Below are 25,304 nucleotides of genomic sequence, written 5' to 3' on the forward strand. Positions count from 1 at the left end.
CCCTTAAGAATTGAGAGTTAGCATTAGATGACAAGTTGGCACAAAAAACAATCGTCTGCTTATGTTTTGCTTGCCTTCCTAACATTTTCACCAACTTGCTGGTACAAAGTATAGAAAAATACAACGGCTTGACAGAACAAGTTTTATTTTCATCAAAATCTTTATTATTTTGACAGACAACATAGACACTATGCTAAACATACAATTTGATTTTAACATAGATTTTTTTTTTCAATAACGGATTGTTGGGGCATAGGCCCCTGAACCATTTTATTGAAACTACTACCATTATAAAGACCTCCAAAAATCAATATGTACAAAAAAAATATATGGTGACTTGATGCACCAAATCAAGGAGGGTGCCCTGACCACAAGAATTGGCCTCCCTTAACCAATTTAACATCTAAATGAGTGCATAAAAGGAGGCAAGACATGCACTCTATGAATCTCCAATCCTGAAGTCTTGCATAGGCATCAAGTGAAATGATCTTAAACCTTTCCCGTGCCTTTTTCTCTGGCTATGAGGATCTTCAATCAAGTGTAGTTATTAGAGACCATCGAGATTGGACCAGCGGTAAGGTGGTTCGCTAAGAGTATCTCCCAGATCCAGTTTTCCAAAATCAAAAGGTTTGTTGGCCTCTCAAGGGCTCTAGACATTATGATCCCTCATTTAGCTATAACTAAGATGAAACTGACCTTTCAACTTATTAATCTTCAAAGGCTGACAACATATAAAATTTAGATCGATGTAAGTTTTTCTACATTGAGAACGTAAAAAACAATAGACAACAATGGATGTCCCCGTTTTCAAGAATAACTATGATACAATAAGCAATAAAAACCAACTGAAACCATAAACAACAAAAACATATACGACTACGCCCAGAGATTCTTTAGCAATATAAGTTCTACAAAATATGAAATATCGAAAATGATCTCTAAGCTGCTCAAGAATCAATTCACAGAGACTCAAACATATTGTCTAGAGGAATCCGACGATCAGAGGAACTCTGCTAGTGGAGGAGACGCCTGTGCGAGCAGGAGTACTCTGAAGAGAGAGAAACTAGGGTTTGAATAGGAGAGAAGAGAGAGCGTCGACGAGCGATAAGGTAGATGGTCGTTGTTTGAAAAGAGTCAGGGTGGGGGATCTGATGCGGACAAGGTGAGACGACCCAATGCTAGCGAGTGGTGGGTGGAGTGGGTCATCCTTGTCACGACTTTGAAGATGGGCGTTTTATCCGCTCTCTCAGTTATTCTCTGACAACATGATGGGCGTTTATCCACTCTCTCAGTAGATCAGACCATTGCTGTTGATCGATGGGCGGCTGTTCAAACAATCCCCGCCGGGTCATCGCATGAAAGGGCCTTGGACGAAACCGAACAAAAAAAGAAAGGGGTTGAAGCATATATATGGCGACGACGCGGAGGTGGGCTGGACTACAAAAGGACGATTTTTTTTCAAATACGCGCTCCTTCTAGGAATCTTCATCATCATTTCATCCTCTCTCTTCCTCTCATCCGTTTGGCCGTGACAACGGCAATCATTGATACGCCTTTTCCTTCCCCCTCACGCGAAAACAACGAGCCCCATTCATCCATCTCAAGGGCGTTCGTCTTCCGGATCTTCCTTCCGTCTCGTTGGAGCGTGTTCACACGTGTACACGCGCGAGTGCAGAGATCGCAGTGGCTAAGAAGGCTCTCCGGCGGACTTGGTAGCGTTCTCGTTCTCTTCTGTTCTATCACATTTGCATTGGTTGGCTTCGAATCCTTTCTTCCACTGCCCGTTTGTATCCCTTGGGCCAATTGCTTTTTTTTTTGCTTTTATCCTCTTTTAACTTTGAAACGCTGAGGCTGTGCATTATGTGTCATGCTCGTGCCGAAGCAAGGCGACTTCCTGAGGGCAAGGAGTGTGCCACGGATTTACACAGTCTGAAAAACGATCGTAAGTACCGCAGGCTTAGCCAACACGACTAGGATTCTGATCCCGAGAGTGGTTTCCCCGTTCCTCATGAAAAAACAAAAACTTTGAATCGTTTTGGAAATCTCTTGAGCTTGGACCTCCCTTTTCCGTTGTAAATCGCGCAAGTCTCGTACTTTGGATTTGATGACTTTCTTACGTATGTACAATATCTAGAATCAACAGCATCTTTGTCACTGTTTCGACGATGATGCATCGCATCGCACAATAGCTACCAAATCTGACCAGGTGCACTGGTCATTTCTCTCGATCCAAGCTCATGCACTGCAGATTGGGATCTGCGTGGGCCGCTCTTGATGAGGCCTCTTGGCCGTACTGCACCTATTCCATGCGTGTGCCAACGTTCCGAATTCCCGATTGGTTAGTGCCGTTTTATGTTGGTAATTCACAATAGTCAGCCAGGGAGAAAGATATTTCTCTTTATGTGGTATTCATGTTTTCAGTGCATTTGTGGTTGTTGTATATGATTGGTGGTAGAGTTAGATAGGTGGATTGATAAGCAGGTCGATGTGAATTGTTCATTCTGACCATGTGGGAGGATTGTTTCATGTAGCGAACTTGTCGTCGTCGGAATGATGGGGTTCCTACCTTTTGTTTGTTGAGGGACGAATGAAAGCTGGAGGCAAGGCTCGTGAGATGGTGATTATGCATCCGTCGATCCAAGTGAGTACTCTTTCAGCATGAATACTGCTTCTTTTGCGCGATGTCAAGCCGTCTCATGTAGGATGCTGTTACCCATTAGTATGATTGTGTCTCTGCTGGTTTGGCGATATGCATTGTGAATAGATTCTCCTAGTTACTTGAATGATTCTCCATTAGACATAATTCCATGGCAAGGACAATTTCTCCGCGGTCATTTTGTTCGGAATTTGATTGCTTTCTGTTTGGCTTGTTTATGCTGCGTGTTTGTGTGGATGTTTTCTCATTCAGATGGATCCATTAGAGGAGCCAGCCGGATTCGAAGAGGAAGGAGACCTCATTATCTCATCCCAGCGAGGCAGAAGATCTCATGAATCATCTGATTGTGGATATTCAGATCGTACACAGGCCTGGTCTTCCAAGAGAATGTGGAGGAGCATTTACACTGTCCTGATTAAAGCCAAAATCAACGTGCTGTTACCTTTTGGCCCCATTGCAATCCTGCTCCATTATCTAACCAGGAAGCACGTAAGTCATGTAGATTCTGGCCATTGTTATTTGATTTTCTCTCACTGAAATTTGGTTTGTTCATTTCTTTTATGTTACATTGTTTTACTAAGCACTTGATACTTTGCTTAAAACTCACCATTTCTTGCAAAAATACATGCCCATATTCATGTAACAGATATTAAAATTAAGGCAGTGCTTTTGTCATCAATTTGTTGTACTGTTTTGTAAAAAGAACTTTATTGAAGTCCATATCATCCGGTTCATGTACTTAACTGTGAGGTTATACATAAAAAATCCTAGGTCTCTGTAATATTCGTTAACCATAAAGATAATGCTTATCTTTGTTATGCCTTGATACCCAGGATACCCTCCAAATCTTGGATAACAACCTTGATGAAAAGTTATATCCTTATAATAAAAAGTAGCTATTCTTGATTAACTTCTTAATCTAAAAATTAATGCGTATTTGCAAGCTAGGAAATGAAGATGACACACGAAAGTGATTTATTTGCATAGGCATGGACATCAGGCGGGTGCCCAACATGGAATGTGCCAGGCCTAGGCCTAACCTGACATGAAAACAGTCCCAGTATCAGGTCAAACAAAAAGTGCATCCCAATGTGGCTAGACCTGAGCCTGGTCTAATATTACAGGTACAAGGTCAGGTTTCAGGGGATAGAAACCGAGTCAATCACGGTTGGATCAGACCTTGCCCAGGAGTGATTAGGTCATTCAGATTGAGCCTAGGAGAACCCCATATTATCCTTCCTTGTCCATGGGAAAGTAGAATCCTCTGAAAGTTCTACTTTTGGATTTATTATATGATATGGTCGCACCTATCAATGTGTTGGTGTTGCGTCCCATTTGGAGTTGAAGTCCGTTTGGTTTGAACTCCAAAGAGGATGCAACTTTGACTGGAACAAATATGTTTAAGTTGTTCCATTAAAGTGAACATGTATTGGAAGCCAACAATTTGCCCCCTTGTTCATCTTCTTATTCATTTTTCTTTAGGTTTTCTAACAATGCCATTCTTTAAATGCATTTATTTCATCTTTTCCATTGTTATTGTTGACATAGTTGGCAAACCCGGCGAGTCGACTCGGGAATAGCCCGAGTCGACCCGGATTGGACCCCAACTGGGTCATGATACAGGACTGCCGATCCAACCCATTAAATAAAATTTTTTATGATGTATTTTATTATTTTAATGCATAATTCTTATATAAAGTCACTTGTTATGAAAAATCTAATATTGTTCAATGAAAAAAGTTAATAATCATGTATAATTATATGTTTTTGTAACTTAGCTATTGACATATTAGCTTGAAGTTTAGTTATTTTCATGTCTTATTCATGTGCTTACACTATAAAATATAGAGTCCTGACTCATCTGAGTCACCGAGTCAACCCGCTGACTCGGTGACCCAGTAGGGGTCTGATCCGAGCCCGAGTCACGAGCTTGCCAACTATGATTGTTAATTGAAGCATCTTTTACTTGTAACGAAAACCAGGAATATCTATAGAATACTTAAATGCCTGTAAAAATTAATCAAGCAAGCTGAATTCTTTTTAATATTAAAAGAAAAGTGGAAAAAAATCACATGGTGTCCGAGGAAGAACACTGAGTTACTTGAGATTCTTTTGTGGAGAGACTAACAAGATTATAGCTATTATTCGATATAATAACATCTTTACCCTTTAAAAGGAAAAGTAAGTGTATAGAAAGAAATTCTATGAGAAAACACAAGAAGCCTGAGGGCCATGATTTGACATCCCCAACACCATTTCTGAATCCACTCTATCCTAATCTAATTACTGTTATTGGTTGTAGTTTAATGGTATAAATGAGAAACCGTTTGATTTTACCTTCTATTGGGACCTCTAATGATGTACAATTGCAAATGGGACTATGATCCTCCATAATGTAATGAAAAGAGGCGGAAGCACCAATAGAGCAAGTGTCACTCTTTAAGAGTGACCACTAGAGCCAAGAACACAAACACCGAATGTGCACACACAAAAACTCTCAAATATGGAAATGACTTAAAGTCATAAGTTGGATATTATTGAAGAAAGGAAGAGAGGGGTATGAAACCCATACATAAGAAGGAGAACACCTCCTCAATTTATAGAGGAGGGAGGCACTAAAGAAGAGACTACAAGGGGGCTCCCTTGTAGTCGTTGGGAGCTCCAACGGTCAGAAATCTGACCGTTGGGGCCCCAACGACTACAAGAGTGGGGCCCCTTGTGGTCATCCTAAAGAAAGAAAATAAAAAACAAAAAAGGAAAAAGTAAAAAGGAAAAAGAAAAAAGATAAAAAAGAAAAATAAAAAAGTACATTGACGGAATTACAAGAATACCCCTGTCAGGTATTTCAATAGAATAGAATATGTATATATATACATATATGTATACATATACTTATATATATATATATATATATATATATATATTTTAACACGCCCCCTCAAACTTTACGGGGAGAAGACCGAAAGTTTGCTAAGGAGAAACATGAATCGTGGAGTTGGGAGCACCTTGGTGAAGAAGTCAGCTAGTTGATGTTCTGAAGTAACATATGGTAATGAGATAGTCCCTCTGAAGTATTCGTCTCGAACATAATGGCAGTCCATTTCAATATGCTTGGTCCGCTCATGAAAGGTGTGATTACTAGCAATGTAAATCGCACTTTTGTTGTCACAACAGAGCTTGGTGAGAGTGGAAATGGGGACGCCCATGTCAGCAAGGAGACTTCTGAGCCATACGATTTCCATAGTTGTCATTGCCATGGCCCGATATTCAGCTTCAGTGGATGACAGTGAAACCTTCTGCTGCTTCTTGCATCTCCACGAAATGAGGGATTCACCTAAAAAAATACAAAGACCCGTTATTGAGATACGATCATTGGGATTTCCTCCCCAGTCAGCATCAGTAAAAGCAGTTAAGTCAAGAGAGGAGGTAGAGGATAAGAAGAGTCCCTTTGATATAGTATTTTTGATATATCTGACAATTCTCAATACGGCTGCCATATGAACCGAAGTAGGTGCATGCTGAAACTGGCTTACTGCATGAACCGCATGAGCTATGTCTGGACGTGTGATGGATAGATAGGTGAGAGATCCGATTAATTGACGGTAGGGGGTTGGATCCTCAAGAAGAACACCATCTTCAAGTCTCAGTTTTGCATTAATGACTTCGGGAGTCTCAACTTTCTTTTCATCAGATATTCCTGATTTGGCACAAATTTCTGCAGCTAATTTCATCTGAGACAAGATGTATCCTAGCGGGGAATAAGCCACTTCAATCCCTAAAATATATCTCAAATAACCAAGATCAGACATATCAAAAGTTTCTTTTAACATGAACTTTACATCATTTACTCCCTTTTTGTCATTCCCAGTAATGATCATATCATCAACATACAGTAGAAGTATAATAATGGAGTCACCTGTCCTTTTAACAAAAAGAGTAGTGTCAGTATAACAAGATGAAAATCCTAAATTTATTAATACGTTACTGAACCTATCATACCAAGCTTTATGTGCTTGCTTAAGACCATATAAAGCCTTTTTTAATTTCAAAATTTTTCCATTTAAATCCATACCTGGAGGCGGTTCCATATACACTTCTTCATTTAAATTACCATTCAAAAGGGCATTTTTGACATCAAGTTGAAAGATTGGCCATTTTTTAACTGCGGCTATAGCAACAAGGGCTCGAACACTAGTCATTCGAGCAACGGGGGCAAAGGTTTCATCATAATCTACCCCATACTCTTGGGCATATCCCTTGGCTACCAACCTAGCCTTATATCTTTCCAATGAACCACCACTCTTAGTTTTTACTTTAAAAACCCATCTACATCAATGGGTTTCTTGCCATTGGGAGGATCAATGATTTCTCAAGTTTGTGCCTTTTTAAGAGCATTAAGTTCAAGTTGCATAACTTCATTCCAATGAGCATATTGCTTAGCATCATTGTAATGAGATGGTTCATGAAAAAAGTGAAGAGCAAGTAGGCATGCTCGAAAGTTAGGCGAAAAAGAATCATAAGAAACAAATCTATTTGGTATTTTGGAAATCCGATTTGATCTTCTTTGAGAAGTCTCTTTGATGGACTCATTTTGGGAAATTTTTTCAAGGGCACAAGGAGGATTCCTTTCATTCCTTCTAGAGTAGACTTGAATTTGTCTTGAAACATTTTCTTCTAAGTTTTGATCATCGCTTGGATGTTCAACAAGATCTTCACTAAGGGATTCATTAGGATCAATATGATCATCTATGATGTTTTCTTTAGGCAATAAGTCAAATAAGAATGAATAATCAATATTTTCATTCGGTTGGTGCGAAAAACCACTTTCCTCTTCAAGGAATGTGACATCTTTAGAGATATAAAGCTTGTTTTTAAGTATGTCAAAACATCGATACCCTTTTTGTTTTTCGGCATATCCTAAAAAAATACATTCTATAGCCCTAGGGGAAAGTTTATCATTCTTGTGAGTTAAAACAAAACATTTACATCCAAAAATTCTTAGTCTTTTATAATCGGGAGACATATTGTAAAATTTTTCAAATGGAGAAAGATTTTTCAAAGAGGACGAAGGAGTTCTATTGATAAGATATGTAGAGGTTAGAACCGCTTCGGCCCAAAAAGATTTTGGAATGTTTCTTGAGATTAATAACGTTCTTATAGTCTCTATTATGTGCCTATGCTTTCTTTCCGCAAGTCCATTTTGTTGCGGAGTGTTGGGGCAAAAACGTTGGTGGAAATTCCATTTTCTTTCAAATAGTTTTGAAAATCATTGGACATATATTCGCCTCCCGAATCGGATCTAAGAATAGATAGATTTCCCAAAAATTGGTTTTTGACCATTGCATGAAATTCTTTAAAGAAGGAGAAAACTTCGGATTTGCGACTTAGGAAGTAAATCCACGTGAATCGAGTAAAATCATCAATAAATACCACATAATACGAAAAACCTCCTTTAGACAAAATAGGGGAAGGTCCCCACACATCGGAATAAATAAGTTCAAATGGCCGAGTGGTAAAGTAACTTCTTTGTGGAAATGGAATAGCTTTAGATTTCTCAAAAATGCAATCTTTACAAGTCATGTGATTGCCTTTACAAGTATTGTTCAAAAACGGAAAAAGAGACATTTTTACAAAATTTGGATGGCCAAGTCTCTCATGCCATATTCCAATACTTTTATCTTTTACAAGATTGCACGATGGCTTAGATGGAAGAGTCAAAAAATCTATAAAGTAGAGGTCACCCCTTCTATGGCCTTGCCCAATCAGCTTCCCTGACTGGAGATCCTGCACGGTGCAATCCTTAGGTGAGAAAGAGACTTGGCATCCATGATCGGTGATTTGAGATACGGAAAAAAGATTTAAATTTATTTTAGGAACGATTCTTACTTTAGGAACAAAAAAGTTTTTAAAATCAAGTGATCCAATACTTTCAATTTTTAGTGATGTACCATTGGCCGTTGACACACAAGAAGATATAGGTTCGGAAAAAATATTTGAAAGAGAATTTTTATGAGATGTCATATGAAAAGAAGCACCGGAGTCTAGTATCCACATACCTGGAGGAGAAGAAGAGTAGCAATGGCGGCCCCGGATGTTGAAGGAGAAGTCTTGAGAAGATGTTGGAGAACTTCGGAGATGTGATTTAGAGTTTCTTTGATATCTCCTTCTTTGGTACTTTCTTCCTTCTTCGGAGAAGTTTCCCCAACCGCGGCAACCTTTCCTTTGAGTTTTGGACAAGCCGGTCTAATGTGACCCGGTTCATTACAATAATGGCATATTATTCCCCTTCTAGGCCCATTATTATTTTTGTTAAAATGGGGAGGTCTATACGCTTTAACATTTGATCCGGGCCTAGTAACGGCCAAAACTTCATCACTCTTAATGCTTAAGCCAAGTCGAGTTTCTTCTTGACATATCTCGGCGAGGACATCTTCAATAGGTAAGGCTTTGCTTCTATGGAGAAGAGATGCCCTTACTTGTTCAAATTCGGGCGAAGACCATGAAGAAATTGAAAGAAATGTTCTTTTTCAATTTGTTCCCTCCTTAATTCAATATCTTCCGGAGCCACCCACTTAGGCTCAAGAAGAGCAAGTTCATCTCAAAGGGGAGTTAAAGAGCTAAAATAGTCCCGGACACTCATGTGCATTTGTTTGGTGGAACGGATTTTTTCTTGACAAAAAAATTGTCGAGCAAGATCCTTTTAGGTATACATACCCTTAAGGAAAAACCAAGCCTTATTGGCCCTTCTAAATTTGGCTATATTAGCACAATTTTTAAGGTCAACATTGTTCATAAACCATGCCAAGATTTTAGCATGGTTACTTTCCCAATCCTCAATTTTGGATTGATGATCATTAATAGCTTTGATGCGCTCATCGCCATCTAAAGCCTTTTCAACTTCATTTTCGATCTTGGTGAGAACAAGAGAGGGTTCGGGAGTAGTTCTCATAACAAAACCCCAAAGTTTCTTACCTCTAAGATGATTTTCCATAGCGGAGGCCCACATGAGATAGTTGGACCCATTTAGCTTAAAAGAAAGCTCCACTTTAGAGTCACGTTCCATCGGCACCAACAAGTCCTTCCTTTCTTCAAAAAAATGAGTCACACGTTCCAAAGAAAAGGCCAATCACCAACCGAGCTCTGATACCATGTAATGAAAAGAGGCGGAAGCACCAATAGAGCAAGTGTCACTCTTTAAGAGTGACCACTAGAGCCAAGAACACAAACACCGAATGTGCACACACAAAAACTCTCAAATATGGAAATGACTTAAAGTCATAAGTTGGATATTATTGAAGAAAGGAAGTGAGGGGTATAAAACCCCTACATAAGAAGGAGAACACCTCCTCAATTTATAGAGGAGGGAGGCACTAAAGAAGAGACTACAAGGGGGCTCCCTTGTAATCGTTGGGAGCTCCAACGTTCAGAAATCTGACCGTTGGGGCCCCAACGACTACAAGAGTGGGCCCCCTTGTGGTCATCCTAAAGAAAGAAAATAAAAAACAAAACAGGAAAAAGTAAAAAGGAAAAAGAAAAAAGATAAAAAATAAAAATAAAAAAGTACATTGACGGAATTACAAGAATACCCCTATCGGGTATTTCAATAGAATAGAATATGTATATATATACATATATGTATACATATACTTATATATATATATATATTAACACATAATTCCATTATTCCCTTGCACAGTTGTGCCCCTTTTTGTTGGTTCCTTGTCACTAGGGATGTCAACGGTTCAGCTTTCAGGTTTGGGTTGGCTCCCATTTAATCGGGTTTGTAAAAAATTTGAAGCCAATTAGTTAATCGGTTTGGATGTGGGTTTACATATTAACATCCAACTAGATTCAAATTCGGAGACGGATCTGCAGACTATCCAATCAGATTCTTGCTTTTTTAAAAAACACGTGCATATAAGGATGATCGAACTTGTGACCTCCTTCATTCAACACTCTTAAATACAACGCTTGAACCACCCGCCTCCGCCTGCCTTCACATTTGTTGCAATTGTGTGGAACAACATTCCTAATGAGTGTAAGGCGGAGAACCATTTCTAGGTGGATTTTGGTTTGGATTCGGGTATGATGCTCAGGGTCGGATTTGGTTTCGGTTCTGGTTATTGTATATTTGAGTCCGAACCCGATTTATTATAGTATATCTGATTAGTCAGATATGGTAATAGCCACATCCGAACAGAATCCAACCTGTTTACATCCCTACTGGTCGCAGAATGCATTTCAATGTCACCATTCTGTTTATGAACAAGTTTTCTCTTTGATTCAGAGGAAAAGGAAATTGTTGTACCTTTTTCAATATTAACATTCTCTTTATGAATAGGTTTTCTCTTTGATTCAAAGAAAACAGAAACTGTTTTACCTTTTAATTTCTTTGCTTGTTTGTGGAACTCCAATGCACCCCACCCAATCCTCCTCACAATTTGAAACTTTTTATGTGTTTCCTCTGTCATATTTTGCTCATGCACTTCTCTGCATTGTCAGGGATGGGTTTTCTTATTCAGTTTGGTGGGCATAGCACCATTGGCTGAACGCTTGGGATATGCTACAGAGTAAGGATTTTTTTTCTGATAATGCATCTTCTGGTGTAAGATGGTTTCTATTTGTTGGTTTGCTTGCCCATGTTTCTGCAAACATTCATTTTTGTGTCTGTTATGATTTATGAAATTGTAGACATAGGCATGACTTGTTCCATGTTTAATGCAGGCAGCTTGCCTTCTATACGGGGTCTACAGGTATTTTTACCATTGAATGAGCTTTTGTTTTTTCTCTAGATAAGCAGATGAAAGTGAAACACACCTCTCATGAATTTACTAGTTTTCCTAGAGCAGCATGTTTTACTAGAATATTGTTTGTGTGGTACCTGGTATTTTGGTTGATCCTTTGGTGCTGAAGTTCAAGTTACTGGATCAGATGCAATAGTTGGTTTTCTGAAACAAAAAAAAGAAAAGAAAAACTTTACCATGAACCAATGGGTCTTGTGTTTTAATCCTGCTCAGGGGCTATCACCTAGCTTGCCCATGAGAGAAGAAAAGAGGAAATCCAAAGATATCATGATGTTGTTTTATATTATGCTCACTAAGCAATATAATTTTACCAACTAGTGGTGCAGTTCTGGTGACACCATTCGTTTATTGAACCTCCTCTACAAATACACAAGTTTCTGATCCAAAATGTGGGTTCCCTCTTCTCACTCGCCCATGCATGTTTTTTTACTTTATACATTCCAAGATATCCAATTGGTTAAAATGGATCTAAAGGATGATTTCTCTTATTTTGATCTAGGTTAAGAACATGGTTTCATAACTGTTTGTGTTGATGATAATGTTCTCACCAGATATGCCATGAGAATCATAAGCTGATGAAATATCTAAAGCGGTACAGCAAATATTTGGAATCCCTTTAAAACCTCCTTGGTATAGAAGTGTCAAGGTCAAGAATAGAGATTATCATACCCTAAAGAAGGCATATTTTCATTTTATTTAAGATTAACCAGAATATTACGAAGCTAGGTGGCCATCATTGTGATAGAGCAAAACCATAGATTTGATGAAGCACTTAAGATGTGTGGATATTTATCTAACCACTAATATACATGATGTGATTTGAATGGTCACTGTGGTTAACCAGTTCATGTGTGGACCTCTCCTTTATTATATTTGGAGTTTGCAGTGGTAAAAGATAGATCCCTAATTTGTGATAGCCTCCATGAAAATGGGGTTTAGGTGAAGCTGATATAAATAAACCTGAATGTATAGAAAAGACTCCTAGCTTTTGATTTGTTGCTGGGCATCTTCCTACCTGGATTATCTATAGAAGAGTGATGAAGGCTAGCTCATGTCTACTATTGTCCTGCTCATGACATGTTTCTAGGCTTTGTAAGAGTCAGAATTTCAATTTTGCAAATATCCATGTAAAATCCCCAACCCAGCAGATGCCTCATAAAACATGGGATCCTGAGGCATTACATCCTGACAACTGCGTTGTCTTGGCTTATCTATTGTAGAATCATTTTCATACAAACTTCTTTATGTCAAGGACAGTACTGTTTGTGCTGGTAAAATTATTGTAATGTTGATCATGTTGGACTGATCAAGGTAGTAATTTTGCATTAGTTAATGACTTATCTAATGCTGTATGGTCTTTGATCATTTTTGCATGTTAGTTTTCCTTCTGTTTATTGCTCATACTGATATAATTGTAACTGCAGTTGGAGGACTCTTAAATGCTACATTTGGCAATGCAACTGAAATGATTATATCGATATATGCTTTAAAAAGTGGGATGATACGTGTCGTCCAGCAATCCTTACTTGGATCTATTTTATCAAATATGCTACTAGTTCTTGGTTGTGCTTTTTTCTGTGGTGGAATTAGGCACTGTAAAAAGGATCAGCGCTTCAACAAGGTATAGTAAATGAATACATCGTACCTTTATGTCATATGGCATCATGAAAATAGTAAACTTATATGTTCCTGACTCCAGGAAGCTGCTGTGGTGAACTCAGGACTACTGTTGATGGCTGTTATGGGCATCCTTCTTCCAGCTGTTCTTTATTTTACGCACACAGAAGTGCACTTTGGGAAGTCAGAGTTGTCTCTTTCTAGGTTTAGTAGCTGTATCATGCTGCTGGCATATGCTAGTTATCTAATATTTCAGTTAAAGAGTCATCCAAATCTTTATAAGCCTATTGATGAGGTTGGTTCTCCCTTACATGAATGATGATGATGGTCTTAACAGCTCTATTGTGTATATTTTGCATTAATTTCCTGTACATATTTCTTCCACCCTTTCTTGCTTATTTTCTTTCATTGTGTCTGTTTCTGAAGTTGGTGCATGTTTCAGTTGTAATTCACATTACATGATAGAGTTTCTATATCCTATCCATAGGCAATATGCTGCCAACTGATTCTTCATGGTGATAGGTGTAATACATGAGGGGTCGATGGACATTCGGAAAAAGAAATGTGCTTGTTAATGGATAAGCTTGAAATATGACTATGCAGTAGCGATCCTATCCAGAAATGCCAGTATTTATAGTGGAGAATGGACCATTTTTGACTGCAGGATGACAATCCTAGGAAATATCATTGATTAAGATGTGAAAGTCTGAAACTACTTTGGACCTTGTGAATAAAATAAATTTTCTAGGATTGTCATTCAAAGAAACATTGAAGAAGAAGAATGCATGCAACATATTATACACGTTGAAATGTTAATATGATAAAACTGTTGGTTTTATTCAGTGGATGGTCCAACTACGTTTCTCTATTGCAATCTGAACAAGAACTAAGGTCAAGAGTGGTAGTCAATGGGATGAATGCACAATCTACTCTATACCTCCAATTCCATGTTAAAGATGGAGAGTTGACTCAGATTATATCTTGGAACCTATGTCACATAGATGCGGGTGTGGATGCGGTGATGCGATACTTTAAAAAAACTTGGGTACGGGGGTGCGGGAGGGCCGAACTCAATCGGCTTGAGTTCAGTTCTGGTGAATCCAAGCCTTGGTTCACCAGAGCCGGACCTAGCAGGTTTGGGTTCGGCCCTCCTGCCAACAAGAGGAGGAAGAGGAAGGAGGAGAAGGAAGAAGAAAGAGAGGAGGATGTGGTGGAGGGAGGAGGAGAAGGAAGAAGAAGAAAGACATGAGGTGGAGGAGGAGGAAGAAGAAGAAGAAAGAGAGGAGGAGGAGGAGGAAGAAGAAGAAGAAAGAGAGGAGGAGGAAGAAGAAGAAAGACAAAAGGAGGAGAAGGAAGAAGAAGAAAGAGAGGAGGAGGCGAAGGAGGAATAGAGAGAGAGAGAGAGAGAGAGAGAGAGAGAGAGAGAGAGAGAGAGAGCTATTTCACCTTGTCATCGTCATCGCCATCGCCGTTGCCGCTGCCATAAGAAGAGTAGTCAGGGAGGGGTAGGAGGAGAAGTCGGGGTTAGGGGGGATGCGATCATGCCCTAACCCCACCCCCTACCCAAATTTCATTTTTTTAATTGGACCAGCTTGACCGAGTCCATTTTGAACAAATATAGCCCTGGGTGCGGGATGACTGCATCTGCCTCGCGTTGATGCGGGTGCGGCGGCCTTTTTAATGAGTCCATGTGACATGGGTTGGAACATATAAGTTCCTTTGGCAGTTGATACTAGGGGAGGACAGATGGTCATCTAGCCTGGTCCATTTGATTTGGGTTTGAACTGGATTCTTGAGACACAATGTGGCCTGGCTTTTGGGTCCATCTAAAATCAGGGTCAAGCTGGGCCGACCCGTTGCCTAGCCTTTGGGATTGGGTTGGACAGCTCGCAGGTCAATGGTGGCTCAGCCTATCTAGGTTGGGTTCTGGTCATGTTTAGAATCTTAGCCAGCTCGGTCATGCTTTGGCTAGGCCATGGCTTGTCTGAAGATTCAGGCCGGGACAGCCCATTGCCCACCTCTAGTTGATATGAACATGAGAAATTTGATTGACAGTATGAGATAGATGTACTTATCTGTACCTCCTCCTAGCATTTCCAAATTACTAGGAAATGCCATCTTCTTCAGACCAAGAGAATATCTTGCTGCATCAGGTTACCGCATCACCCTAAGGTGCATATATACAATAGGCAAATTCATTTTGTGGGGTTAAGGAGATCTGTATAAGCAATCCAAGCTACTTGCTTGTTCTAGAATGCAATCTAGAGATAGGTTCCTGTTAGGTTCTGGATGCAGCACTGGATGTACTAGATGTGTAAGGTTGTGAATAATGTCAAATATGACAAAGTTCATGATCTCTGGGTTATTTCTACTTGTAGAAAGCAAAAACGTGGACAGAATCCTACAACACCTGAATCTGGAGTAAGAAATAAAATGTCCTATGACTTTGCATAGTTTAGAAAGTACCATTGTGAGATGTTTAAGAAGGCCATCTTTCAACCTTGTTATCTTAAACATCTGCCTAAAGCAGTTATTGTCAACACATGACACTGAAAGGATGTTCAATATGAATTTATGAACTATTGTTTGAAGTCCTCTATTATTGTACTTCCTATAGGAATTTAGAGAAATTCACAAATATGAAGTCATTATCAAAAGTTCACGCATCCATAACACCTACAACCATAACATACATGCCAGTTTTAAAGGTATTTAATAATGTTACCTTTGTGGAAACTTTTGTTGTACATTGGATCCTAACTCTTTAATATGTGAAGATGGCATTCAACCATTTCTTCTGTTTGGAAATGTTTTCTCAAATCACATATTCCGACAAGTGATCAGCTGTGAGACATATCAGCTTCCATAAGGTGAATCTTTAAAAATTATTCCAAGTTGATATTCTAGGCTCCTATGTCGGTGCTCTTTAACATAATCAATTGACTGTTTCAGCTATTACCAGAATATTGCAGTCTGTATATTTATCTGGAAATGACAACTGAGTATTTTTTCTTTTTTTGGAAGAACTGTGACCTTTCTGCTATCGTTATGAGTACTTGATACCGAGATGGTCCTTGTTTCTACCATGTATCGAAACCTAAAGAGTAAAGTCATATGATCAATCAATTTGTGTATCTGCTTCATAAAGAATATTATGTTTTTATTTTGATGACAGATACTTTCTGTCAGATTTGGGCCTTTGAAACTTAGCCTGGGAGTACTTATTGCGATGCCATGCTTCCATGAAGTATATTAGATGGTCTTGCTATTAAATGTTTTCTTAGTGGCTGTATTTATTTTATTTTGCAAGTTTTTTTCAACCTTATGTCTCTAATTATATAGCTAGATGCCTACTGAAGCTTGAGTAATCTTGTGCAGTTTCACATATAGTTAACTGTTGATTGGTTAACATGTTTTCCATCAAGCTCTTAACTTTTCTTGTTGGTGTGTGAAAACATGATTTATCAAGTGTGAAATTGAGTATTTTATTTCCTGGTTCGATAATATGTTTGAGTTCCTTGTGTATATAAAATGTATACTCATTTATCTTGATGACGTTTTTTTTGGTGGTTAGATTCTATTAACAAGTGATGATAAAAAGCTGTTGATTTATTAGGAAACCTGTTTGTGTTTCTTTTGGCCTTTGTATTGGTGAACTCCTTGAAAAGTTTCATAGTGCAATAGTAGTGACACTTAAAATAGCAGTGGTGGGAAAACCACCTTAGCAAACAACTAAACTGAAGTAAAATCTATAATGTCATTCCTTTTTTCTGCCAAATAAGATGACATTTTATTAATTTCTCTTTTCATGTTCCTCTCCTTCCTGGTGCTTTGTTTAAAATTTATCAAGTAAAAAACTGTTTTCCTTCTTAAAATTTCAAATTTGAAAGAAAAAACTGTAGGACATAGGAGATAATGTTGAAGGCTCCCAGGAGGAGGAGGAGGAGGAGGAGGAGGAGGAGGAGGAGGCTGAGATAAATCAGTGGGAAGCAGTTTGTTGGCTTGCTGTTTTCACAGTATGGATCTCTATTCTTTCAGGATACCTTGTTAATGCCATAGAGGTAAATACATCTGGCATACTACTATTTTTGTCTTGTACTCTATGTTTACGCATGGATTGCATTCTTCAATATCATGTGATCATTGATGTGATTTATCATCTTGTGGTCTTTTGCTTTTTTACCATGCCTTCTATACACATTCACAATAATTTAATCTCTATTAAAGTTACTTCCTGTCCACAATAAACTTGATGTTCCTGAATGTACCACAAAATTTTTGTGCACATACGTTCAGATTTGTGAGCATAATACTGTGCAGTCTAACCATCCACATTCACAATAATTCAATCTCTATTAAGGTTACTTCCTGTCCACAATAAACTTGATGTTCCTGAATGTACCACAATTTTTTGTGGAAATAATACTGTGCAGTCTAATCATTCAGGTTTGAATCACCTGAGTATTTGTTCATAACTTGTGACTTTGAATTTGATGAGTCGTCCTGCACTTTCTTTAAAAATAGGGCATTAATCAAGTGGATTGAAGGCATAAGCTATAGGAACCATAGAGCAGAACCTTCTTCAGGTGTGATTTGGAGTCGTCTAGTTCTTATTTCTTCCTTTATTTGATATTTTCTATATTTCTTGTCATTTGTGGATTTGCTAGAAGCAAGGTTTTCAAAGGCATGAGGTACAATGATTCAAAAATATAAATGAGGCTCAAGGCATATTAGTAGTAAGCCTCAATAATTTTCAAGGTTTATAGTTAAAAAAACTTAAAAAATCTACGACTACTAAAATAAACTACTTCATAAATTATAAAGCATAAATAAAGAGAAACCCTTGCAAATAATCATGAAAAAACAAATCTATATTGCAAGTTTCAACTAAATGACAAAATATAAGAATGCATATACAAGTGTAACACTAGAATTTGACCAAAAAATATAAAACAAAAAAATGGAATTAACTAAACAAAGAAAGTAGTCTCTCAAAATATTTAAGAAGAAAAATAAAAATAAAAAACACCTAAACCCTAAACCATGAAACAAACTGAAGTTGAAATGTAATGTAATTGATAACAAATTTTAAAGGAAAAATAACTCAAGTGAATATGAAATAAGTAAATAAGATCATAAAAAGAATAGATATTTAGATAAAGTTAATGGCCCAATGTTGACTGTGCATGAAACTTGTTTGACTATGTTCATGAATTGTTGCATCGTATCTATGAAGTGTCCAAGTGTCGTGTCATATCGACACAGGATATATATGCTAAGTGAAGTGGCCGTATGACATAGACATGCATTGGTTTCTTAAAGGCAAACTATCCATGGTTCTTACTGATGCATAGTTTGAGGAGGCATGTTGGAGATAGAGGCATGGGTTGGATCACAGATCAAGATCCAGAGAAACATGATCATTTTACTTGCTGTTGTATTTTTATATGTAACAAGGGTAATTTTTTACTTTAACATATAAGAAGAGGTTACATATATAGCATCCATTCCTAGCCTTAGGTTGGACAGTTTTTTTATCCCAAGTACATGTCTTCTTCTTCCTTCTCCTTCTCTATAGTCTTCTCTTGCAGGCACACACTCCAAGGCAGATTAGCAGATCTTTCCCTATTACTGCCTTTAAAAACCACGGCTAGAAGTTTTGGTTAATCTCTTCTATCTTTTTTATTTGTCTAGGTAACTTCCATATATGTGCACTTATGATCCAATCTTGAGGACTGGGAACTTAGACCTCCAGTCTTAAACTATGTCACATGGGTGCGGGTGCGGGTGCGGGTGCGGGGATGCGGCACTTTCAAAAAACCTGGGTGCAGGGGTGCGGCAAAAATATAAGAAATTATATATATATATATATATATATATATATATATATAAAGTCCAAAAGTTGGACATAAATGACCCTGGGTGCGTTGACTGCACCCAGGGTCAGGTTGACCGCATCGGGTGCGGGTGCGACATGGGTGCGGCACCTAGTTGGAGAATCCCTGTGACATATAGGGCAAAAAAAATTTCTTGGCAAATTTTTTTTTCAAGTCCGAGAATTGGACCAAAATGACCCTGGGTGCGTTGACCTCACCCAGGGTCGGGTTGACCGCACCCGCACCCGCGTCAAGTCACGTTGATGCGGGTGCGGCACCCTGCTAGCCGAATCCCTGTGACATAGGTCTTAAACATGTGTGATCTGCAAATATCATCACATCCATACATTTAACAAATTGGAGTAGGTCTCATGTGATTGTTACATTTGTTATTGTGAAACCAGTTTTTGTCAACTTTCAGTTATGTTGCTAGAACCTATATCATATGAGATTAGTGGTTAAGATTAAATAGTATAAAGGGCAATATTTCTGTAGGAATATAAGAATCTGGTAAAAAACTGATCAATATTCTTTTCTTTCTCTTAATATATTGTACTTTTTGCTATTTCTTCAAGATGTGCATCCCCAAGGTGGTGTTGCTATCCACTTCTCATTTGCATGATTAAATTCAAATTTAAGATTAATTTTGACAGAAGTCCATATCTTGTCAGAAATCTCGGGATCCCATTAAAGAATGGTATTCTTCCTTTTCTTTTAGTTGTCTTCTATGCCTTTGACAGATTTTTTTTTGAGACATGCATACACGAGAGAGCATTTTATCAATAAGTTTTCAAAGAAAAGTGAATTGCGAAGCACCAGTTGGGGAGTTACACATAAAAAAGAAACCCAGAGCTTTTTTCGTTCTCTGTGTGCTTGTTTGCATCCATGTGCGTGTATCTGCTGCTTATGGCACCAAACCTGAACAGCGGTGCATGATTAGTGTTGAGGACTGTGTTGTGGATTATCACACCAAACCTGAATGAGGATAGCCGTGTTTGCTCACTTCAGTTTTGCTGTTTGAGTCATGCGTTACGTATGACTAGATTTTTGGATCTGTTTATATTTCTGACACCAGTTCTGTTGGTTTTTCTCTTCAGTTTGGTTCTTGAAGAGCATCCTTGCTTTTGTAATTGTTAAATTTTCTTTTCTATTTGGTTCTTAAAGTGCGTCCTTGCTTTTTCTTTTAGTCTTTTATACTGCCGATTGATCTCGTTTTTATGCTAATTTGAAAACAGGGGGCATCTGAATCATGGAACATGCCTGTAGCTTTTATTAGTGTTATACTTCTTCCTATTGTAGGAAATGCCGCAGAGCATGCCAGTGCAATCATGTTTGCCATGAAAGATAAACTTGTGAGTGCAATTTAGTTCATGATCTGCTATTATCTCTCACAATATGGTGGTTTAATCAGTTACCTTGTGCAGGACATCACCTTGGGAGTTGCAATAGGATCATCTACACAGATATCAATGTTTGTGGTATGTTCCAAGAAGATTGCTATCAATTTTGAATGTTCTTCTTGGTGTCACCCTGGCATTTTGATCCTCAAACCTAAAAGATAGACAATTGGAGGTACAACATGTAATTCTTGTTGATTACAAAAAGTTGAAACCAAAACAATTTGGTCCCACCGTTTCTTGATCCAAAGTTGGATTTAGGAAATACTATCTATTCAACAAAATGATGAAGTTTGCTTTAGCTGTATTGTGACTGCTCTCACTTCCATGGTCTACCTCAAATATCTATGAAAAATAGTTAGTTGATTAAGTTAAAATGTGAGGCAAGATATTGAAGGCGTTAAGTATTTATGCACATTGTTCATAAGGGCTGTTTGATGGCGCGGGTGAAATACCACCAAGATATAACTTTTCCTTTTTTGGTGGGGTCCACACGCGTCATCAAACGTGTCAGAAATTCCCCCATGTTTTGGCCACTTTTGGGGAGATATTATCCTAAAAAACAGGGGTAAAAAATTTGTGTCCTGTCAAACACGCCTTAATAGACAGTGTTTTTGCTGAACTTTTCTTTTTATGCCCTAAATTAGGTCTGGATAATGATTGATACAAGCTCAAGCGTGGATATTTTTCCTTCGTGTAAGCTTGAGAGTGTGAGGTGGCTCATTGGGAGCTCAAGTGAGTCTGAACTAGCTCATTTGGATATTTAAAAAAAAAGAAAAAGAAAACGGAGTGGCATGGAAAAGAATTGAATTTCCAGGCTCGTCTAAGTAAAAGCAAAAACCAATGAATGATAATTATGAACACCCAAACCAATTTATTTACACATCATCTGATACATATCCTAGGTTGAGCACAGGTGTCCTTGTTCAAGCTTTGACTTGTAAAAAAAATAAGAAACTCGTAAAATAGATTCTGACTGACCGAGTTGAATGTGTGCATATTTTGATACCCAAATGAATACATTACTGAGCCAAACTTGACTCAGTTACCAGCCATTCTAGATTTAAAAGTTTCCTCTAGTTATTCTAATAAACGAGATGTAAATTATCTAATTTTTCTTTTTTCTTTTGCTCCCTTTTTGTTAACAAAAGATTTTGCTTATTTAATCTATGATTAGCATTTACCATCTAATTTAACCTGTGGTTGTCTGTTTTTTCGGGTCATCATTCGTTTTTGAGTTTTGGTTCCAACAAAGTGTAATTTTCATTTCTACAGCTTTCTATGTTGGTATTTCCTCGGTTGCCTCCGCACAGATAAAATGCATATCTGAACTTTTCAATCCTTGCACATAGGACAGATCTAGGCCATACTATGGCTTACACGGTTCCAGATCCAACTCTTACTGCAGTGGATCCAGGTACAAACTCACATCCAGATAGCATGTACAAAGAAAGGGACTTGGATGATTGGATCTTGATCAGGTCTCAAAAGGATAATGTCAAATCTGGGGCCTGAAAATGTGTTGGATTTGGTCCAGACAATCTGGGTAACAATCATAATAAACAAGGGCAAACTAGAATCATATCTGATAAGATGCGATCATATAAATGAGTTTGACCTGAATATTAAAGCAGATTAGGTCTGGCAGGATCCAGCTTGTTTTTGTCCCAGCTACATTTGGAGGTGTGACCAAATTTCAAGTAAAGTGGTGAACCTTGGTAGTGTGTTGTGCACATTGTATGTGGAACTGACAAATAAAACAAGTGAGTGGAGAAGTAAAGTCAGTGTAACCATACTTATGGACCTCGTCAGCTTCTGCCAATACCCCAAAAAGAAAAATGTCGGCTTGTGAATGAGTAGCATTGCTATGGTAGTTTTGCTTTGCTGCTTGTGGATTTAGATTCACTTGCCAGTGCCCAATCACAGGTTCATGCATGTGTTGAGCTACATTACCAGATAGTCCAATCTTTATGTGCATGCTTGAATGTCGTAGATCTCACTCAGAGATCTTTGGATATACTTATGAAGGTCGGATCTGGTGTGGGGCCCACACCAGATCACCTCCCCTCAAATGGAAGATCTCGGGTCTCTGAGGGTCTGAGATCCTCAAACTAGACTTAAGTCTGAGTATTTCTGGTTCTATGGGGCAGGGTCAGGCCAGACATTTGTGGATGCCAGATCCTCAGATCTCATTTCCCAGGGGCCTCAAATGCCCAGATGTGAGATCCAAGGGTGTCAAATGCATCCTATGTGAAATCTACTAATGCCGTATCTATTCCATATTCAACAACATAGATTTTAATCATGGTTTGTCAAATCCAAAGTTTAGATAGTAGACTCCTTGAGCTTTGTATTTAGTGGTTTTGTACTTGATTGCAGCTGACTAATCTGTGAGCTTCTTTTCTGTTCCTTATTTCATCCATCATGTGGCAAGTTAATTTTGGAGTCTTATTTGGCTGCAAATCTATAATCAATTTTTAGAAAATTTTTATGTGAAAATCTTGTAATCAATTATTTTTCTATGAAAATGTTTGTAGGAAGTCTGTTTTAGGATTCAAATCCATATGGTTTTTGTGTGGGATGGTGAATCTGCTTGACTTGTAGAATTACAACTTTAACAGTTTGATTTCTCCACAGTTTTATTTACACGTGGTTATGATGCTTTGTGTAACTGCAGATTCCTTTTTGTGTCGTTATTGGCTGGCTGATGGGAATGCCAATGGACCTGAATTTTCAATTATTTGAGACAGCGACACTTTTCATAACAGTTCTAGTTGTCACATTTATGCTGCAGGTTTGTTTGTTGAACTCGGTTCATGATTTAGTGAGCACTTTTGTTCTAGGTCTTGAATCACAGGGACTGAGAAACCAGGACTCACTTTGCTTTCTGCTGTGTCAACTGCTATACTATGCAAAATCTGATTCTTGAGTTGAATGCTACATTTCAATCTTTCTTCCAAATTGTGAAAGTTGTGTCAACCTGCATGTGAATTGATATATTGAAAAGTGCATACTAGATAAGATTCTGAAGTTCAAGGATAAAACAGATTTTTTCCCCTTATTTAGGACTACAATTCATAAATTAGCCAACTCTTTGCTTGTGAAAGTAGTTGATTAGATGGTTATGTCTGTTTTATCTATGCTGCAGGAAGGTACTTCAAACTATTTCAAAGGGCTGATGCTAATTCTTTGTTACCTTATTGTTGCTGCAAGTTTCTTCGTGCATGTTGATCCTAAAATGAGTAAGTCCATCAAATTAATCATTTTCTTTGTCTAAATCCTATTGATGCCATATCATCCAATATTCGGCACAAATCAATGTGAAAATTCTTGCTTTTTTCAAAGGTATTATCTGCTATGGTAATTAATACAAAGTCTTTGTAGAATCGAGCTGTGATCTGTCAGTAAGAATCCAAGGCAACTATGGCCTGCTGATATAGCCCAGCTTGGTAGACAATTATATTTCACATAGAATTACAAAATATGTTTTAGGAGTTATAATAGTTGCATTTTTACTTGGTACACTTACAGAACTTGATTGGGAAACCTCATGGGAATGCTAAATATTTAGAAAACTCGTACCATATACTTCAAAACTATGTCTCCTAGAAACTCATTTTAATATATAATAGATAACAAACTCGTCTGTATCAACAATTCTATTAAAAAATGTTTATTTCTGCAAGGTCACCATTCTTGCTGAGTTTTTTAAATATTATGAATCATAAAATAATTATAACATAATAATATATTAAGTATGTTAATTATTTTAACTCCTAGTTATCTTTATAAATACATATATTACAGTAAATTTTTATAACTTCATATCATTTTATTATAAATTTGTATCACAACTTTTCGGACCCTATCAATATGAGTTCAAGTAAAATTTCACCTCAAACCTTTTGAGCCCTCTGCAAACTATATCAATATCCATGCCTGTCTCTGGCAACTATGGCAGTGATTGCTTATCGGCAAAGCACTACTATGAGAGAGAGATTATATTACTCGTATCTATGAGTCAGCCAAAGGCTGCCAGGTTAGGTTATCAGTTATCTTTTCTTTTTCTTTCTCTATCTTTTCATGGTTCATGTTGAAGCTTTGAAGCTAAGACCAGATCATGCTGGGCTTCACCTAAACTGCATCCATTTCTCTACATGTAGGAGTTTTAGTCAGTTTTTCATGCCTTCACGTATATAATTAGTTTAGGATGTTCTCTCAAAAAATCGACTAACATGATTCTATTAATTTTTACCAGGTGATGATTAATTGCAGTATACACTAAGACAGAGTTTGTCCTTAATGGAAGCAAGGTTGCACTGATGTTCATAATGTATATAAGCTCGTTGGTTTGAGTATCTGCTTGAGTCCATGCCTACGGTGCTTGAAGAGTTGACCTGACAATTTTAAGGGCATGAGAGAGAGAGAGAGAGAGAGGCCCCCATTTTTTAGTAATTACTTAGCAGCGCTGGTGTACTCTCTCATGTTCTCTCTCCTTTTAAGTTGTTGGCATAAGGGGGCCAATCAATTAATTCAATTTTAATCCTAAATCTTCCCTTTTTTTCTTTACTCTGTGGTGGATTAAATCCCTAGAATCATCCTCATGTTGCATCCCCGTCTTATGCATCAAGCTGGCATATAACTCTATATCTAAGACGAAGATAACAATCGTGAATTAAACCGACAATCACCAAGCATAATTTGTTCTTGATCCGTTCAAGATGGAACTCTAATTGGTTGTGACTAAAACCAGTGCAGTTTTTAAATTTTTTGCGTTTTTCTTATAGGCATGCTGGGGGTGAAGGCCCCTGAGATTTGAGCCCAAGGGATACATTTCACTTCTTTCATGCGTTTAAAATTTTGTGGGAGGCTTGTGCTTTGTTTTGTTTTTTTGGATAATCCAAGGGAGAATCCATCACTAACTTCACATTGACTGGCCTTCAGTTGTTAGAAC

At 37.9% G+C, this 25,304-nt stretch overlaps 1 protein-coding gene across 2 annotated transcripts; it reads left to right on the forward strand.

The window, feature by feature from the left end:
• Positions 1-753: 753 nt before the first annotated feature.
• On the forward strand, positions 754-24,917 carry LOC149831325 (vacuolar cation/proton exchanger 3-like). 2 transcript variants are annotated; one of them, XM_090013822.1, is made up of 13 exons: positions 754-1,712; positions 2,532-2,641; positions 2,909-3,145; positions 11,159-11,226; positions 11,381-11,409; positions 12,885-13,081; positions 13,160-13,372; positions 16,980-17,138; positions 20,189-20,305; positions 20,378-20,431; positions 23,028-23,144; positions 23,499-23,592; positions 24,609-24,917. In XM_090013822.1, exons 2-13 carry the CDS (start codon positions 2,588-2,590, stop codon positions 24,617-24,619), a joined length of 1,350 nt encoding a protein of 449 aa, XP_089869948.1. In that variant the 5' UTR covers positions 754-1,712; positions 2,532-2,587; the 3' UTR covers positions 24,620-24,917. The 2 variants fall into 2 exon arrangements, 1 of the variants encoding a protein (XP_089869948.1); XR_016433274.1 differs by lacking the exon at positions 24,609-24,917 and having other exon boundaries at positions 20,378-20,525; positions 23,499-23,519.
• Positions 24,918-25,304: the final 387 nt, after the last annotated feature.

This window comes from Nuphar pumila, chromosome 7 (genome assembly GCF_984573655.1).
Source record: "Nuphar pumila chromosome 7, dmNupPumi1.hap1.1, whole genome shotgun sequence".
NCBI lineage: Eukaryota > Viridiplantae > Streptophyta > Magnoliopsida > Nymphaeales > Nymphaeaceae > Nuphar > Nuphar pumila.